Source organism: Eurosta solidaginis, chromosome 4 (assembly GCF_040869045.1).
Source record: "Eurosta solidaginis isolate ZX-2024a chromosome 4, ASM4086904v1, whole genome shotgun sequence".
NCBI lineage: Eukaryota > Metazoa > Arthropoda > Insecta > Diptera > Tephritidae > Eurosta > Eurosta solidaginis.
Window position 1 is genome coordinate 273,694,732 of NC_090322.1, and position 18,776 is coordinate 273,713,507.

The window sequence follows — 18,776 nt, forward strand, 5'->3', positions numbered from 1 at the left end:
CCATAGCTCTCAACTGAGTATGTAATATTCGGTTACACCCGAACTTAGCCTTCCTTACTTGTTTTTTTTTAACTTTGAAAAATCTCCGAACACCATTCCTTCATTCTATGACATTCGACTGCCTAGTCCATAGTACAGGTTTACAAGTATGATATGTATGAGAAGGAAACTATTCCTTGCTCTTTCTAACACACTGCCGTTTGACACTTCGTTCAGTGTCAAACTATTGTGGAACCTGCGTGGAACATGCGTTTAGCCCCCATTACTGATACTTAGCATAGACTTGACTTGACTTGGCGTAAACTTGGCAACTTAGCCACGATTATACTCCACTTGGCGCATAAAATCTGGCATCATAATCAGCGTTGAAATTTATTTTTAAATAAATGTCAATTTGTATGAAAAAATGTCAAAATGAAATGGAAACAAACAAATGGCATCTCAAAATGTAAACGTCACTTAGAACTTACATTGAAAATCAAAATTCAACAGACTTCTAAGTCAAGTTAAGTTTTGAGTAATCAGTAACATGCAATGTTCATTTAACAGAACTGTAAGTGACAGTTCGCAAGCCAAGTCAAGTCTATGTTAAGTATCAGTAATGGAGCCTTTTGACACTGAACGAAGTGTGAAAATTACAGCGGTTGCTGTCGTGGAAAATGACGCAGGGAAACAAAAAACGGACCGGAATATGCGATATGGGTTGCTGTGATGGTAACGAATTTAGTATGAAAACGTAGATAGGTCCACTGGGTCCGAAAGAAAACTATACAAAAGTCTTGAATTGGGGTATCTGAGGAAGCGTAGTTATTCCAGCATTAAGAATACAAACACGGGTGCTAAGTTTTTCTACCCATTCAAAAGTTCTCCACGAAAAACAGTTTGAAACCGAGGTCGACTGCTATAACCGGTCCAAAAATGTGGAAAGAGAAATGAAAAGACGCGTTTTGTCCTGTTAACAATAGTCCAAAGAGAAAAAGTATTCGAATTATTGGCAGCGTGGCAAAAACGCGTCTATTAATACCTCCCCTGACGGTTTTGGTCGTGTTTTAGCAATCGTCCCGGTAACAAAGTATCACAATTTGTTAATTAAAATTGTACAAAATATATGGATTTTAAAGAGAGATGTAATTAAGTGCTCGTTTGAAAGTAAATAAGGATATTTCTTTGTAATTTTACAATAAAAATTTTACGCAGTTTTCGATAGCAGCTACTACACTTTTTTTTGGTTCTAAGAAGTACAACAGTGCCAAATAGCATCCACAAAGAAAAACCAACAAAAACAAGCATTTTATCAGGTGAGCGTGGCTGTGTATGTGCGTGCTGCTACATATCCTACTTGTAGACCTGTACTATGGCCTAGTCCACTGCCTTCCACTCTATACGCAACATAACCTCTACTTAAGCTGCCAAACTATATAGTAAACAATGGTAGCAAATATTAAATCATATGCCTGTCAAATATGTGGCAAACGGCTTTCAACTCAACATTATTTGCGCATACATATGAATATACATCGAAACGAACGCGAGCTGCATCAATGTAACTACTGTGATAAAATTTACATTAGTAAAATAGCTTTGGAAAATCGTATACGGCTTCATAAAGGCGAAACAATCAAGTGCGACCAGTGTGGTTTGTATCGTTATCGTAGAAAATGTATGAACAGTATACCCTACAAGAATACTGACTATCATCTGATTGTCAGCAATGTCAACCTAACGATCAGCGCCTCATACAAACTTTCTATCACAAACTTAAGGGGACTTGCGCAAATGTGATGTAAACAACTGTGTACGTGTGAGTTTTTGTCTCCTTCTTATACACCAACATGGCCTATTGATTAAGTATATAGCCGTACTGCTCACTCTCATTCCTTTTCCTAGATCAGTGCTGACACTCTAACTATCAAAAAGTGTCATAAATGATAGTTTACTGTAGATATCAGGTTTGACTGTTATACTATCATAAATGACCATTGCTATATTCCGCCAAAAATGAAACAATGCTTTTTGCTTTTTATTTACTTTATTTCATTACGTTTTTAATTTTGTACGTGATAAAAGCATACGTGTTTATTTGTTTAAAATAAATAGTTTTATAAGAATTCCAGTTCAGAATGTTCAATTTAAATTCAGAAAATAACAAAACAACAGAAGAACGCTTTCCTCATGCGGAAACACACTTAAAAATGAATCACCACTAACCACTATTATTTTTCGCGTATCAATTTCCTGAGTGCGCCCCATACATTCTGTCGGAATGGTATTTTTTAATATTATTTTCAATTTTTTTTCTTTTAGCATGGAGCTTTGAAATGCTCTCTTTTTCATTTTTTAAACTATATTTTATATGGTTTTCGTCGGTTGAAAATGGCATAATTTAAAAAATAACAAGACAACCGTGATAATCATTTGATAGTCACATGACAGTCAGTAGTGACAACATGATTAAATCGGATAAACTGTTCTCGCATACATAAAATTCCGATGAGAATTATGTATCTGTCTCACATGCATAATGGTATCTGCTGCATGTTCTTTTGTTCTGTACCAGGTGTCCGAAGCTTTCCCAGTTTGAGTCCTTTTTCATGATTATAGGCTGTCGTTGGGAACATGCGGACATGCGTGAGCGAACAAAGGAACATACATAAATTTGAGTATCAATGTTTACGTCATCGCAGGATCAGCAATGTCAATTACAAGTGTGAGTGTATTAGTAAAACTATCAGCGTTTCTTGTAGGGTAGTTGATGTTGTGTTCGAGCCACCCAATAACTTGAGCTTGTTGCAACAATGTAACTACACATCAAACACAACCAAAGATTGCAAATATCGGTTTTATTAATCAGATTTCAAAAAATGGTTTACCATTTTTTTATTTGTATGTATGGATGTATGTATTTATTTGAAAATTTGTTCCCAGCACAACAATTTTGACAAATTATTTAACAGTGCTAGTCATGAATAGCATGAGCCATAAAAATTGAACATTCATAATAATAATAAATTAGATTAATCAAATTAAATTAAATATAACGGATAATAGTGAAATATTTATGTACGTAAATGTAAATCTTAAAACTAAATAAAAGTAATTAATAAATATTAAAATAAGGCAGTAGTGATGATAACCTTTGGCTGGTTATAGATCGAAAAGTATTTAGCAAATGAAGAAAGAAGACACAGAGAAAGGAAAAGGACTTAGAAATGAACATTTTAACAACATCAATTTGAGATCCAGTTTAAGAGTCGTTAAAAAATGACATTAGCTCTTTTTTGAAGTGCAGAGCATTACTTAAGAGTCGAAGACTTGTAGGTAGGGAGTTCCAAAGACGTATTGCAGTAACAAAGAATTGGCGCTCAGAGGTTAGCGTGCGGTATCTAATGTGCTTAAGAAGAAGCACCGATCTTGATGATTGCAGAAAAATAAGCTTACGATATAGATAGTCAGGTTCCTTCGTGTGTATCAACTTATGGAGGAAGGACAGTGTTTTGACTTTAAAAAGATTTTCGAAAGAAATGTTTAGCAACCTTTCAGCATGTTGTGATACGTGGTCAAGTCTTTTCAACCCATAAACATATCTAGCAATGTTTTTGTAAACAACATTTAGTTTGTTCTTGCACAGATAGTCACAGTTTGAGTAAATCACACAACCATGGAGTAGCGTAGGTATTAAGTACGCTTTAGCGAGAAGTAGTCTTATGTGCAAAGGCGTGAAATACTGTGTTAACCATAGTGTACGAAGCATTTCATACACTTTTTCAACCGTTCTAAAAATATGGTCTTTCCATGCCAATGTTTTGTTAAAAATTACACCTAAGTTTTTCGCCGTATCTACGTATTCTATAACAGAATTGTCGAACACTACTTAATTAGTGGGAAAGACCTTCTATGAATAACAATACATTTTGACTTATTCGGGTTTATACATAAGCCATTCATAGCAGCCCATGAAAATATTTGATTCAAATCGTGGTTTAAGTTACTTATGCACAAGCTAGTTTGATCACGAGGACAACACGTAAACAACTGCACATCATCAGCGTAGATATGAACATTACAATGCTTAAGGACATCGGGTAAGTCATTGATGTACAGAACAAATAACAGAGGACCCAGGATAAAGCCTTGAGGGACGCCTCTTAAGACATGTAGGAAGTCAGACTTTTCACCATCTATACATACTGCTTGAGTCCTATCGCCAAGATATGATCTTATAAGGGCAATTGTATGACCAGAGAAGTTAAATAGGTTTTCCAGCTTCTTACAGAGCAGAGTGTGGTCTACAGAATCGAAAGCTTTGGAGTGGTCAAGAAGTGTTAAGAAGGCAATGTAACTTTCATCCACTCGCTCACGAATTTCGTCTGTCACAGATAATAGTGCCGTTGTACAGCTCCGTTTTGACCTGAAACCGGACTGACTGTCTGACAGGAGCTTGTATTCATGTACATATGATACGATTTGCCCATGTAGAATACGTTCAACGACCTTAGAGAGGAAAGGGAGTATGGCTATTGGTCGATACTCATTATTTTGTTTACGGATTGGAATAACTTTTGCAGCTTTCCAGTATATTGGGAAGACACCGGTGGTCAAAATTGAGTTGATCAAGTAAGTAATGTGAGGAAGGTTTTTTGGAAGAACGACTTTTAAAAACTTTGAACATATACGATCAAGCCCCATTGCGTTAGACTTCACAGAAAGTATGGCTTGAACAACATCACAATTATCGACACAAACAAACTCGAAAGGGCTAGTGTCAACATTAACACGCACGGAGGAGTTATCAATGCATACATTGTCGGCTGAGTTTGGTAGTCTTACAAAAATATTATTTATTTCGTTGATGTCGACATCAGGGGGATGAGACAGGTAACTTTTGGGCTTACCAATTCCTATTTGTTTGATTTGTTCCACTTTTCTTTTGTATCCAAAGCAGAACTAAACTTATACTTAAAATAATTTGCCTTGGCCAGCCTTATGGCTTTGTTTGCAGTAAGCCGAGCTGTTTTAAAGCAACTATGCGCTTCCACTGTTTTGTACCTTTTCCACCGTGAGTAGGCCTGGTTACGAAGGTGGATAAGGTGTTTTAATGTAACATTGAACCAAGGGCTATTCTTGTATTTAGGTGTTGTTACGGTCTGCTGTTATGGTCTACGGTTACGGTCCACTTGGGAGCGTGTTCGCGCGAACGCACGTAGTGACTGGTGATGGGGCGAAAGTTGCGATAAAAAAGTATCGGAAAACAAGAAAAAAACAGACCGCCGATCACTAGCAAAAATTGCCATGAGTTTCCGGCCGCAAGTAAAACGAAGAAGGAGTGGGAAATTTTAGAAAAAAAGCAACAAAAAGATAGCCACGTTTTTCCGGCCGGAAAAAAAAAAGCAAGAGTTGGCTTTTCTTTTGCGCAGTTAATCGGAAAATTTTATAAACCAAAGAGGCAAAGGCGTCAAGCACAGTTCCTGCTTCATTAACACTATTGCTTACATCAACTGCACATCCCCGACTATATTCAACTCATCGCAAAACACCCTCGCCGTGCTGTGCACATATTCAAGAAAGTATTGTGAAGAACCACAAGATCGCAACGAGGAATTGCAGGCCGATTCCTTCACCCAACTAACAAAATAACAAACGGGAAAATGCCCAGAAACTAGGAAAGAGTCGATAGCGCAAAGTACCGACTAGTTCATTCCGACAAACCTCGTTTTTACTCGTCTATTTTGGGTGGTAATAAACATTACAACGGTTGTGTTGTGTGGACACAAGCTCAACGTAAAGAATATCCAGTTGAAGTAGTAGGGCGGCGTTTCACAGTCACACCTAGTGAGGAAAGTTCTAGTGATTCCGATTCGGATTCGGACGGCACTAAACAAATTTTTGATGAGAAACCCTTGGTATCCGAAGATAAATTCCTTTCTCTACGTTTACGACGTACACCACCACCACCTTTGGATAAGCGTCCAGCACCACCTCCGCCTCCAGGGCCAGCAGTACACTGCAGCGTAATACAACGAACGCCAAAGTTAGCACCAAGTCATCCAGATCGTAAAGGTCAACACGAAGTTTTATTGCCACCAGGTTCACTTGATCACCTCGGACCAGAGCGCAGCAACCACCAACAGTACCAGCACAGCGCGCCCAAGACCGCGCGCCATAACCAACAATAGCGACAACTTCACCAGCAACAACAACATCACCAGTAACCACGCCGGCAGAGGCCCACGGTACGTACTCTGGCGGCCATGTAAGTACCAGCAAGGTATAACTTTAGATATAATTACCCTACAAAAAATTCTGGTCACGAAGCTTACCCACGCCCATGCAAATGTGACTAGGAATATAACCTATGACTGTATAATAGCTAGTCAAATGACGTGGAATGACGAGAGCGTTTTTGCAGGGTAGTTAAAGAAACTTCTAAGCAGTACCTAGTTTTATACAGCCCGGTTAAACCATTTAACAAGGGTCGATTTTTTTTCGTCAAATTGTATTATTGAATACTCGAAATTGTTAGCTATACAACAAGGAGCATACATTTCCTTTTTTTTATTTTAATGATATTTTTTCTTGCTTTAAAATGATTGAAGTCAGCTCTATAAATTTTATTCATAATAAGCCGTCTTCATCACGTGAAACGTTTTAGCGATCCATTTTTGGAGCTCAAACATAAATTGTTAGAAAAAAAAAATTGCGACCGCAGCCATTGGTCGATTATGCACGAATTGGCTAAAAGATTTAAACTTTTTTTCTTATATCATACAAATACAATATATATATATATATACATGTATACATATGAATCAATATTGCTAGCAATATCGTTCGAACAACCAGAAGAAAATAATATACGTGCATATAATACGTAGTACTATCACAATTTGATCTTTATTGCTTTTATAACAAATTTTCTTAGCACATATTACATATTATTCTCATCGTACTATGCGCATTATACCAAATTGATATTTAGTTACACTCAAAAGTAAGTTCTACTACGACCACATAATAATTTTGTAAGAGAGCCACAAATATCGAAGTATCCAAACTTTATAGTCTTAAAATATGTTTTGTGAATGTGAATGAAAAAGAAAACAATTCAACCAAATTCTTACTTTGTAGGTAGTACGAGCAAAAGTAAGAGAAAAGAAAAGAACCCCCAACAGAACAAGCTTAGTCAGACTTAAGTATTCATATTAAATTTCGTTTCGATTTCGGCCCAATAAAGCGTGATCTGTTGGATCATTTTTTTTTTTCTCACTTCATACACTACACACACTTACATATACATTTTCATAGTGTAAATAGCTATTCATAGTTCAACAATGCTGTAGCCCCGGTTAAGAAACCTGCATTATCTTATTTTTTTTGTTGCTTACATACGTTAATAGAAATGAATTATAAATAAATTAGTATTTAAAATGGGAATGCTTGCGTCGCCATTTATTTAGAAGGCACGTAGGGTTTACAGGTAAGGGGCCACCGAAAAATAGGTGCGTCTGTGGCCATGGTTTTGAGGGTGGGATAAGCACCGGGCGTCGCAACACCACCCGCGGCGCCCCCTATGTATATTCGGCCCTGTTCTTTTTTCTTTTAAATTTTCAGCGTTTTTTTTTATTTTCAGAGTTAGTAACCGGTCGTTTCCGGTTCGGTAATTTTTGTTGCGTTAGATTTTTTTTGGAATTTTGAATTTTAAATTTTTGAATATGTTAACGGTCTGTCCGTGGCATCCGGTTCGACAGGATGTCGTTTTAATTTGTATTGATAAGCGTTTTGAGTCGGTCTCTGCGCTTCTGTCAGTTTATTTTAAATTTGACAGCTGAGTTTGGAAGGCATGATATGACATTTTTTTCTGATTATGGCGCAGGAACAGTAAGGTTGGCAAGGACCCGCCCCAGCCGACAATGACTAGCCACTGCGCACCACCACATCATGCCGACCACCTTCCTTACTGCTTCCACCGTAAATGCGAAACCATAACAGTGTTTGTATTCTTAGTGGAACGTGATCATCGAATAACTTATTTATGTTATCCTACAGAAACTTTGTCTGGTCATCAACCGATGTCAACGTACGAATCAAGCTCCATTCAACCGACTCAACGGACTCAGAAAGAGAACAATAATCTATACTTCTGTAATCGCGATACGCGAACGAACTTGGTCTACATGATGTTTGGAAGTTGTAGTTTAGGAATATCAGGTCGTGTTTTGAGAAGCAGGAGGCGGATAGTTGCGTGTAGTGAATCATTTTATGAAGATCATTGACAAAAAATAAATCTAGTAGAGAAGAGTTAGTATTTGTGAAATGCGTTGGTATAGCACAGTTTGTGGGAAAAAGTCCCAGAGATTCCATGTTTTGTTTTAAAGTGGCATCCACCAGTAGGTTACTATTAAAATCTCCAGCGATGATAATATTGTCATAGTCTATTAGTAACAATTGAAGAAATTTAATAAATGCGGAAAAATCTACTAGCCGATTCGGTCTGTATGCACAACCGATAAGAAGCCTACTATTATTTTCAGAAAACATATGAACAAACACATATTCCACAGGATCACTTGGACTAGAACAACAACACAATTTACAGGACATACTACCTTTTACATATATCGCAACACCACCACCATGACCACTTCTATCAACTCTGAAAAGTTGGTATCCATTTATCTTCACCATGTCATTTTTATGAAACGAAGAAAACCATGTTTCTGAAACATATATGGCATCAATATCGGAGTTTTCTGACAGAAACCTCAACTCGTCAAGCTTTTTATAAAGGCTTTGCGCATTGATATGGACAACTTTCAGCCCGTTGGCTTTTTTGCTGACTATGCGCAACAAAGTAGATAGACAGTCTTTGGAACTCGGGGACTTACTATCGGAGACCAATATTATAAAAATAATTAAGTGAATGATTTACACTGAATTTGGCTAACAACATAATTAACGATTTTGTGATGTTGTAGGTGGAAAAAAAGACAGAGAAGAAACAGATTTGAAGAGAGCAAAGAGAAATATTTATTAGCAGGACGCTGTTAGTTAAGCCCTTTGTGGCACTCCAGGGCGTTGTTCGCAACCGGCGTGTCGTCTTCACGACAGGAAGTATTGTTTTCCGGGTCGAGACTGTCGAGAAAACTCAGGCTGGGGACTGCTTCGGGTCGGTCGCTGATTTTTCGTTTTATATGCACCATACCGCGCATTGTGAGGACCGACGAAACCTTTTTCCTCTTCTTTAGATGGATCGCAGCCTTGAAGATCTCATAGTTGTTTTTGGTCAGCGATGCATTAACAAAGATAGGCTCATTGGAATTTATTCCCACATGCACGAGTCGCAGCCCTTTGATGTTGTTGTGGCGCCTGAAGCTCGCAATCGTTTTCAACAGCGTATTTCGGTCCGCGGGTGAGTAAAATTTAATGATAACGGCCGGATCAACCGTACCGTGGGGTAGTTTACGTTTCGGCCTAAAAACACTTTTTAGGGCGGGTGGCTGTAAGTTTAGCGTGAAGCAGAGGTGGTGGAAAATCTTTTGTAAGTTTTCCCCTTCCTCAAAGGGAATCCCATGAACTCGGACGTCGCATGCAGCAATATGGAGTTCTTGCTTAAATAAAAAGTTTTCTTGCTTACCTACTCTCTGTTTTAGTGTGGCTATTTCATTTTCGAAGTGCCCAATCCTCTCAAACATACCCTCCATGCGATTAATTCTGCCACTTAAATCGTTTAACTCCTTCTTCAGGCCTTCGAATTTATCTTCCAGTTTTCTGCATGTAAACTCCATCATACGCTTTTCTGCTTCCATTATTTTATTGGGCAACGAGTAATTGTACTTTATCAGTCGTTGGTCGATTGTACGGATGAGGTTGGGGGATGAATCGCTTAGACGAGGAGCCTTTTTAATTATTTCAGCTTCATTGCCCAAGGTCTCGCCACGACGCTTTCCAGAATTTTGAGACATGGTGTTCCAAAAAATTACTCCGAAAAATAGATGAGTTGGAACCAGGTGGCAGCACAGGTGTAGATGGTAAAATTTATTTTAGGCTATCAACCGATAGATGGCGCGAATGCGAATGTTGAATTACTGAAAGCTTTCAGCACAGGAATTGGCGGGAGATTTTCAGTTGTTGGTAGCTATAATATCAAACTTTCTTTGTTGTACCACTGTTGTTATTGTATTATGACGAATATACTTGTGTTTTTCATTAAATTCACTACAAATGATGAGTTTCAGCTGCACTCCTGCACTTATTTAATTTAATTTATTTATTTTACGGCTGGTTAGGCCTAAAACTTAAAGTACTAAATACAATTCATTATTACAATCACTTAGTTCTATTGAATATGCTGTCGGGATGCCATGTGATAACGTTACAAACGGACGAGTCACACTTTTAAGGGGGTTGGAAATGGCGCGTTTTCAATCCTACAGTGCTCCCAGCATAAGGCAACGAAATTTGGAACATATATTATATTGGTATTTTTTTAAGATTGCGGAATGTATTAGTCTCCAATCAACGCAGCTAAACATGTATTTTGGATTTTGGAAATAACGTGTATTCCAAATGTATGGAAATAACGTGTATCCTCAACTTTGTTTAGTACTGACGCTGTCGTATTACATGAAGATTCCGATCAACACAGCTCAGCTTATAATGGGTGGTTGAAAAGGACGTGTTTCCAATCCCCCCTGTTCCAACTTTTGTTTGTCCTTATTTTCGTTACACATCATATAATTTTATTGTTATATTAATGATGTCGGAATGCAAGTGAGTCCTCAGAATTTATATATTTCAAGAATGCTGAAACGTTATCATTTCCTTTCATTAATAAGCAAAATTAACTTAACAAAATGATTTCGATTGCTTTCGCCACCAAACGAAACCAATTCGGTTATTAATCACTCGCCATTATCTTTAATTTCGCACAAGCTTTGCGGAACGCTCTTTGTAGCTATGGCGCAAACACAAAGTTCATGTTAGTATTTTATCCTGTCAATTTCGGCTTTTGTTTGCAATAGATTGTATTAATCAAATAATTTGAAATTCACAAAATTAAATTTAGTTTTTAGTATTAGCACTTTTTTATTTGAATTTTAGGGGTTGTTCTAGTTATATAATAAAACACGCTGGATTTAATTTTTAAGATTTATATTAAACAGTATTCAATGATGATTCGGAGCAGGATCGCCAAAATATACAATATAGAAATTAATAAATTTCTATTTAATTTTGTATAATACTAGCAGACTCGGCAGACGTTGTTCTGCCCTAAATTTGGTCTACCTGCATACATTTTAATAAGCTTTTTCCGTCTAACTCTGCCCTCGCCCCTCTACACTTTTTCCCAATCTGTATTCACTCCTCCCTCCGTATTTTTCGCTTTATCTATCTCCATCTTCATCTCATTCTATCTCTTTCTCAGTCTCCTTCTCTCTTTTCTCTTCTCTCAAGTTTTTCTCATTCTTCTTCATATCTTATCGCCAGTCCCAGGGGGTGGTATGTATTTTGTTCCAGTCCCTTTCCGAGTCTCAGTCCCAGTCCGTCTCTGGTTTACTTCCCGGAAAAAAGGACCGTAAATACTAATATAGGCAAATTTATATACAAATTTCAGGAAAATTTAATTGGACGTATGTAAATAGGTATGTGGGATTATTAATTCATGTCTTTATTTCGGCTTCGCATGCATGCCAGGTTAATGCGACTAAATCGAATATCACAATGAAAATTACTGTAGAGCTCCCAGCAACCGGTTTCCTTTGATATCCATAATACACACACATTTATCCGGGCCCATGTTTTGGCCTATATCTCGAGACCCTAACCACCCAGCGGTCTAAAACTTACTCTGTACTAAAGCACACATCAACATCTTCAATTTTATACCCATAATGTAAAAACACATTCTAGGTGTATCCGGGTCCATGTTTTGGCCTATATCTCGAGACCCTACTCACCCAGCGGTGTAAAAAAACTTACTCTGTACTAAAGCATACAGCAACAGCTTCAATTTGATACCCATAATGTAAAAACACATTCTAGGTGTATCCGGGTCCACGTTTTGGCCTATATCTCGAGACCCTAGTCACCAATAGGCATGAAAACTACCCTGTACTAAAGCACTCATCAACAGCTTCAATTTGATACCCATAATGTAAAAACACTATCTAGGCGTTCACGGGCCCACGTTTTGGCCTATATCTCGAGCCCTAGTCACCCAGGGGTATGAAAATTACTCTCTACTAAAGCACTCATCAACAGCTTTCATTTGATATCCATATCCTATAAACACATTATAGGGGTACCGGGGTCCACGTTTTGGCCTGTATCTCGAGACCCTAGTCACCCAGGGGTATGAAAATTACTCTCTACTAAAGCTCTCATCAACAGCTTTCATTTGTTATCCATATTCTATAAACACATTCCAGGGGTACCCGTGTCCACGTTTTGGCCTATATCTCGAGACCCTAGTCACCCAGGGGTATGAAAATTACCCTCTACTAAAGCACTCATCAACAGCTTTCATTTGATATCCATATTCTATAAACACATTCTAGGGGTACCCGGGTCCACGTTTGGCCTATATCTCGAGACCCTGTGCGTCGATCCTGAATTTTCTTTGCTACAAACCTCACGGAGCCCGAGACCTTTCCAACGAATGCAAACTGTGGAAATCGGTTCGTGCGTTCTGGAGTTATAGCGTCAGGAAGGAAAACCCGACTTATTTTTATGAGTAATTTTTCAAATTTTGAATTTTTTCTAAAAAAAAAGTCGTAACTCAAGAATGGCTAAACCGATTTGGGATTTCAAAATCAACTAACCATCATCTCTCCTTCCTGTATCTTTCCTAAAAATTTCATGGCAATCTTTATATCCGTTCTCGAGTTATGGAGTGACAATCAAAAGGTACACTTCTTTTTTTTTTACATATATAGATATGTAGTTAAACTTTATTGTTTTAAAAGATATTTTTGTTGAATGAAAATATTTTCATTTTTTGATAGATAACCAAAAACAATCTAATAATAATAAATTTAAAATTTAACAAAGTATATTTATTACAAGTAAATAACCCTACAGTAGCATTGCTTGCACTCTTCGAGTGGAGGTGTACGTTTCAACATTAACATCCTTTCGTTTCGGCTAAAAACTTTTTATTACTGCTTTAAAAATAATGTTCGCAGCCTTGATATATTTTCTTAAAATTTTCAGTATGTTTTTCATGTTTCATTTGTGCACAGCGAAATGCCTTTCCCATGCATTTATTGCGGTCGTGGATATCCTTCAAAACAAAAGTAAAATTATAATTATAATTGCTTTAGCTGCAAATATTTTCTATACCTTTTTTTTCTGATTCTTTTCGGCATAGATTTAAGTCCATCTCAAATCTACCCACCTTCTCGATCTAACAGAAGAGGAGCTCTTAAAAATTACAAAATCGCAAACTCCAAAACCTTTACAAAGGAAAAAACTTACTTCGGTACAAGCGGATAGTGTTATGAAAGACGTGCGTAAAGCTGGCAGACCCAAGTGCTCAAAAATAAGTTTAAGTTGTTTGAGAATTAAGTGCATTTTAGGTGCTATTTAGGGCCACAAAAGATAATTTAGGTGCTCATTTGGTTTTCGAGATATTCGCAAAAAAGTGTGGGTCTGCTAGGTTAACGTCAAGCTAGCAGACCCACAACTTAAATTTCATTTTATTTTAAATAAAAAATATTCAAAATTGGGGGCTATTTAGGTGCTTTTTAGGGCCACAAAAGATAATATAGGTTTTCATTTCGTTTTCGAGATATTCGCAAAAAGGTGTGGGTCTGCTAGGTTAACGTCAAGCTAGCAGACCCACAATTTAAATTTCATTTTTTTTTAAATAAAAAGTATATCAAAACTAGGAGCTATTTAGGTGCTTTTTAGGGCCACAAAAGATAATTTAGGTGTTCAGTTAGTTTTCGAGATATTCGCAAAAAGGTGTGGGTCTGCTAGGTTAACGTCAAGCTATCAGACCCACAACTTAAATTTCATTTTATTTTAAATAAAAAATATATCAAAATTAGGAGCTAGTTCGGTGCTTTTTAGGGCCACAAAAGATAATTTAGGTTTTCATTTAGTTTTCAAAATATTCGCAAAAAAGTGTGGTTCTGCTAGGTTAACGTCAAGCTAGCAGACCCACAACTTAAATTTTATTTTATTTTAAATAAAAAATATATCAAAATTAGGAGCTATTTAGGTGCTTTTTAGGGCCACAAAAGATAATTTAGGTTTTCATTTCGTTTTCGAGATATTCGCAAAAATGTGTGGGTCTGCTAGGTTAACGTCAAGCTAGCAGACCCACAACTTAAATTTCATTTTATTTTAAATAAAAAATATATCAAAATTAGGAGCTATTTAGGTGCTTTTTAGGGCCACAAAAGATAATTTAGGTTTTCATTTAGTTTTCGAGATATTCGCAAAAAAGTGTGGGTCTGCTAGGTTAACGTCAAGCTAGCAGACCCACAACTTAAATTTCATTTTATTTTAAATAAAAAATATATCAAAATTAGGAGCTATTTAGGTGCTTTTTAGGGCCACAAAAGATAATTTAGGTTTTCATTTAGTTTTCGAGATATTCGCAAAAAAGTGTGGGTCTGCTAGGTTAACGTCAAGCTAGCAGACCCACAACTTAAATTTCATTTTATTTTAAATAAAAAATATATCAAAATTAGGAGCTATTTAGGTGCTTTTTAGGGCCACAAAAGATAATTTAGGTTTCATTTCGCTTTCGAGATATTCGCAAAAAGGTGTAGGTCTGCTAGGTTAACGTCAAGCTAGCAGACCCACAATTTAAATTTCATTTTTTTTTTAATAAAAAGTATATCAAAATTAGGAGCTATTTAGGTGCTTTTTAGGGCCACAAAAGATAATTTAGGTTTTCATTTCGTTTTCGAGATATTCGCAAAAAGGTGTGGGTCTGCTAGGTTAACGTCAAGCTAGCAGACCCACAACTTAAATTTCATTTTATTTTAAATAAAAAATATATCAAAATTAGGAGCTATTTAGGTGCTTTTTAGGGCCACAAAAGATAATTTAGGTTTTCATTTAGTTTTCGAGATATTCGCAAAAAAGTGTGGGTCTGCTAGGTTAACGTCAAGCTAGCAGACCCACACCTTTTTGCGAATATCTCGAAAACGAAATGGAAACCTAAATTATCTTTTGTGGCCCCAAAAAGCACCTAAATAGCTCCCAATTTTGATATACTTTTTATTTGAAAAAAATTAAATTTAAATTTTGGGTCTGCTAGCTTGACGTTAACCTAGCAGACCCACACCTTTTTGCGAATATCTCGAAAACGAAATGAAAACCTAAATTATCTTTTGTGGCCCTAAAAAGCACCTAAATAGCTCCTAATTTTGATATAATTTTAATTAAAAAAAAAAAGAAATTTAAATTGTGGGTCTGCTAGCTTGACGTTAACCTAGCAGACCCACACCTTTTTGCGAATATCTCGAAAACGAAATGAAAACCTAAATTATCTTTTGTGGCCCTAAAAAGCACCTAAATAGCTCCTAATTTTGATATACTTTTTATTTAAAAAAAATGAAATTTAAATTGTGGGTCTGCTAGCTTGACGTTAACCTAGCAGACCCACACCTTTTTGCGAATATCTCGAAAACGAAATGAAAACCTAAATTATCTTTTGTGGCCCTAAAAAGCACCTAAATAGCTCCTAATTTTGATATATTTTTTATTTAAAATAAAATGAAATTTAAGTTGTGGGTCTGCTAGCTTGACGTTAACCTAGCAGACCCACACCTTTTTGCGAATATTTCGAAAACGAAATGAAAACCTAAATTATCTTTTGTGGCCCTAAAAGCACCTAAATAGCTCCTAATTTTGATATATTTTTTATTTAAAATAAAATGAAATTTAAGTTGTGAGTCTGCTAGCATGACGTTAACCTAGCAGACCCACACCTTTTGCGAATATCTCGAAAACGAAATGAAAACCTAAATTATCTTTTGTGGCTCTAAAAAGCACCTAAATAGCTCCTAATTTTGATATATTTTTATTTAAAATAAAATGAAATTTAAGTTGTGGGTCTGCTAGCTTGACGTTAACCTAGCAGACCCACACTTTTTTGCGAATATCTCGAAAACCAAATGAGCACCTAAATTATCTTTTGAGGCCCTAAATAGCACCTAAAATGCACTTAATTCTCAAACAACTTAAACTTATTTTTGAGCACTTGGGTCTGCCAGCTTTACGCACGTTTATGAAAGAGGTAGAAGTGAAGGATAGCGAGGGTGAGACTGCAAACGAAGATGACTTACTTATTGAACTTTGTTAACAAAATATTTCTCAATATGTGCATACTTAAGAATAATTGTATATGTAGAATTTTGTGCGTGTTTTCTACTGTATGATCAGATGAGAAGTGTTTTTTGCCGCTATGCGAATATGTTATTGAAGCTATAACTCGCTCTATGTGCAAAGTGAACAGCTAACTGACCGTCTCATATTCATGTAACCGTCGTTTATTCGTGTAACGGTGACTACAAGAAAATACAAACACAAGAGTTTATTCTTACAGTGGCCAAAGAAGAGCTAAACTTAAACTAAGAGAAATCAAAATGTAATGTTGTCTATTTGAGAGCTAAACTCAAACTAAGAGAAATCAAAATGTAATGTTGTCTATTTGATGTAGAGCCACCATATATATATTGATATTTGATCAAATTTGCAAAATATATATAAGATGTGGATATATTTGTGTGCACAAAGTATGCTTTAAGTGCTGATTCCTAAGGAAGATTTGACGTATAGAAGCCGCTCATGATACAGATTAACTTATCATCCAATATGTTTTCCAATAGACATCCGGCGGTAGCTTCAAGGGAAAAGCGAGTACCCAATACGTTGAAAAAAAGGTGAAAAAATTAGATACTTCCGTTGCTCTTTCGCAATGGCATCTTAACGCGAAAAAGAGTACCATATTAGTGGAACCAATAAATGCTGAATTAAATATCTAAAATCTTATTTATTTTTTTTTTTCTTTTATATCGTTATATGTTTCAGCTTCATTTTGAAATTTCCTTTTTTCTTTAAATCGTATAACAAAATTTTCTACCTCGTTTGAATTAACTTTGTGAACACCCTTAACATGTCGGCGTATCCTAAATGTATAATAGAAGAACTCTTAATTTACAGAAAAAATGATAGATAGTAATCACGTACTTGTACATTTCAGGAAATCCTTTATCACAAATGGAACATCTCAACGGCATTCCTGTATGTTCCAAGCGGTGTCTTTGTAGTGTCCATTCATACAAATATTCCTTTCCACAGTCAACACATTTCCATTGGACTCCTTCATGCAAATGTAAATGTTTTTGTAAAGACGATTTTTTTGTGAATGCTTTTTCGCATTTATCACATTTAAATGGCATATCACCTGTATGACTTCGGAGATGTACTTCAAGATCCACAGAGCGCACATATTGCTTTTCACAATATTTACATTGAATTGTTTGGCCAGCATGCTTCTGTTTATGTACTAGAAGATTACCTTTAAATAAAAAGGATTGATCGCATTCATCACAGTGGAAGCATGGTTTTCGACCAGGATCATGTGTTTTCAAATGATTTTTACGTGCCATTTTGGTATAAAATTTTCTTTCACATATAGAGCAAGCAAGTTGACGCTCTCTATTATTTTCATGTATTAGCTCATGTTGTACTAAAGTACTACGATGAGTGAAGGTGCGCGCTAAAAAAATATTTTTAGATATTTTAGCAGTTTTAGTACTATCGTTGAAATATTACTTACGACATGACTTGCATAGAAAATATTTCAAATTTCGATTACAAGAATGGCGTAAAATCTGTTTCCTCGTCATTGATATCTCGCACACACTACAAGCTACTACATTGTTTTTTAGTTTTTTCTTTGATAATACTTTGATGGTGTTTGCAGATTTAATGGTGTCCGTGTGACTTGTGCTCTTTGATGCATCTGGGTTGGAGGCACATTGATTTTCTTCAATTAATGCCTGCATAAATTCCATAGAGTTAGAATCGTCTTCCTTAAGGAAATTGCCACAACCCACTGTTAATGGCTCTTCTTCAGGAATGTTTTTCTAAAAAATAAACAACATATAAATCATTTTAAGAACTATTATATAACAACCAGTCACTTACATTGCTATCACATATCGAGGATTCTTTATCAACACCAACCCATTCGAAGAACTTGCTTGTTTCCGAGTGAAACTTTTTGAAAGTCATTCGTAACGTGGTATCTGCCTCTCGCGCCATTGTAATAAACAAATACACTTCTTTAAGTTTCGCTGCACAGCCATAACAGAAATATTCATATGCTTTTGTTGTGTGCTCTTTATCTTCGCACTCATTATTTAAAAATAAATTCAACTGAGTACATTTCTGGAAACATTCTGCATGTGTCAAGTTTTCTGTTATATCTTCTACAGGTAAATGCCATTCAAGAAGCGGCACGGAATCCTCAACTCTTAAACAAACTCTGCACATGTTCCTTAATGAATCCATTGTTTTTACAAAATTATTGTTAAAATGTAAATGGTATTGTTTATTGCACTTTCGTCAAGAGCCCTACTCGATACCATTGTAAATTCATGCAAGGGATAGAGTTGGCAAATATCTTTGTACCTATGATTTTGTCACAGCTACTGAAATATCACAGTACATTTCAGCGACAGCTTACAAGGAATATTCGTGACTGATTGCTTGTGACAGCATTTATTTCACGTTACCAATCACAGACTCAAACA

General features: G+C 36.2%; 2 protein-coding genes across 6 annotated transcripts in view; one reads left to right on the forward strand and one right to left on the reverse strand.

Annotated features, from left to right (window-relative positions):
- The window catches only part of LOC137251515 (zinc finger protein OZF-like), a 118,312-nt gene extending 99,573 nt beyond the window's left edge, over positions 1-18,739 (reverse strand). For 2 of the 5 annotated variants that reach the window (XR_010953265.1, XR_010953264.1), the window contains exons 1-5: positions 18,169-18,739; positions 17,798-18,107; positions 17,206-17,737; positions 17,099-17,144; positions 16,345-16,523 (exon numbers count right to left, since the gene is read on the reverse strand). Coding sequence is in view for 2 of the 5 variants with exons in the window: in XM_067786247.1 (XP_067642348.1) it covers positions 17,009-17,144; positions 17,206-17,737; positions 17,798-18,107; positions 18,169-18,534 (1,344 nt within the window). In the remaining 3 variants the exon portion in view is untranslated. Of the gene's footprint in view, positions 1-16,235; positions 16,281-16,344; positions 16,524-16,653; positions 17,145-17,205; positions 17,738-17,797; positions 18,108-18,168 lie in introns of those variants that run through there. The other 3 variants (XR_010953266.1, XM_067786248.1, XM_067786247.1) reach the window with 3 other exon arrangements.
- LOC137248840 (zinc finger protein Xfin-like) overlaps positions 1-18,776 on the forward strand; it is a 208,030-nt gene that overhangs the window by 83,547 nt on the left and 105,707 nt on the right. The window contains exon 6 of the mRNA XM_067779734.1: positions 1,436-1,713. Coding sequence (XP_067635835.1) covers positions 1,436-1,713 — 278 coding nt within the window. The remainder of the gene's footprint in view (positions 1-1,435; positions 1,714-18,776) is intronic.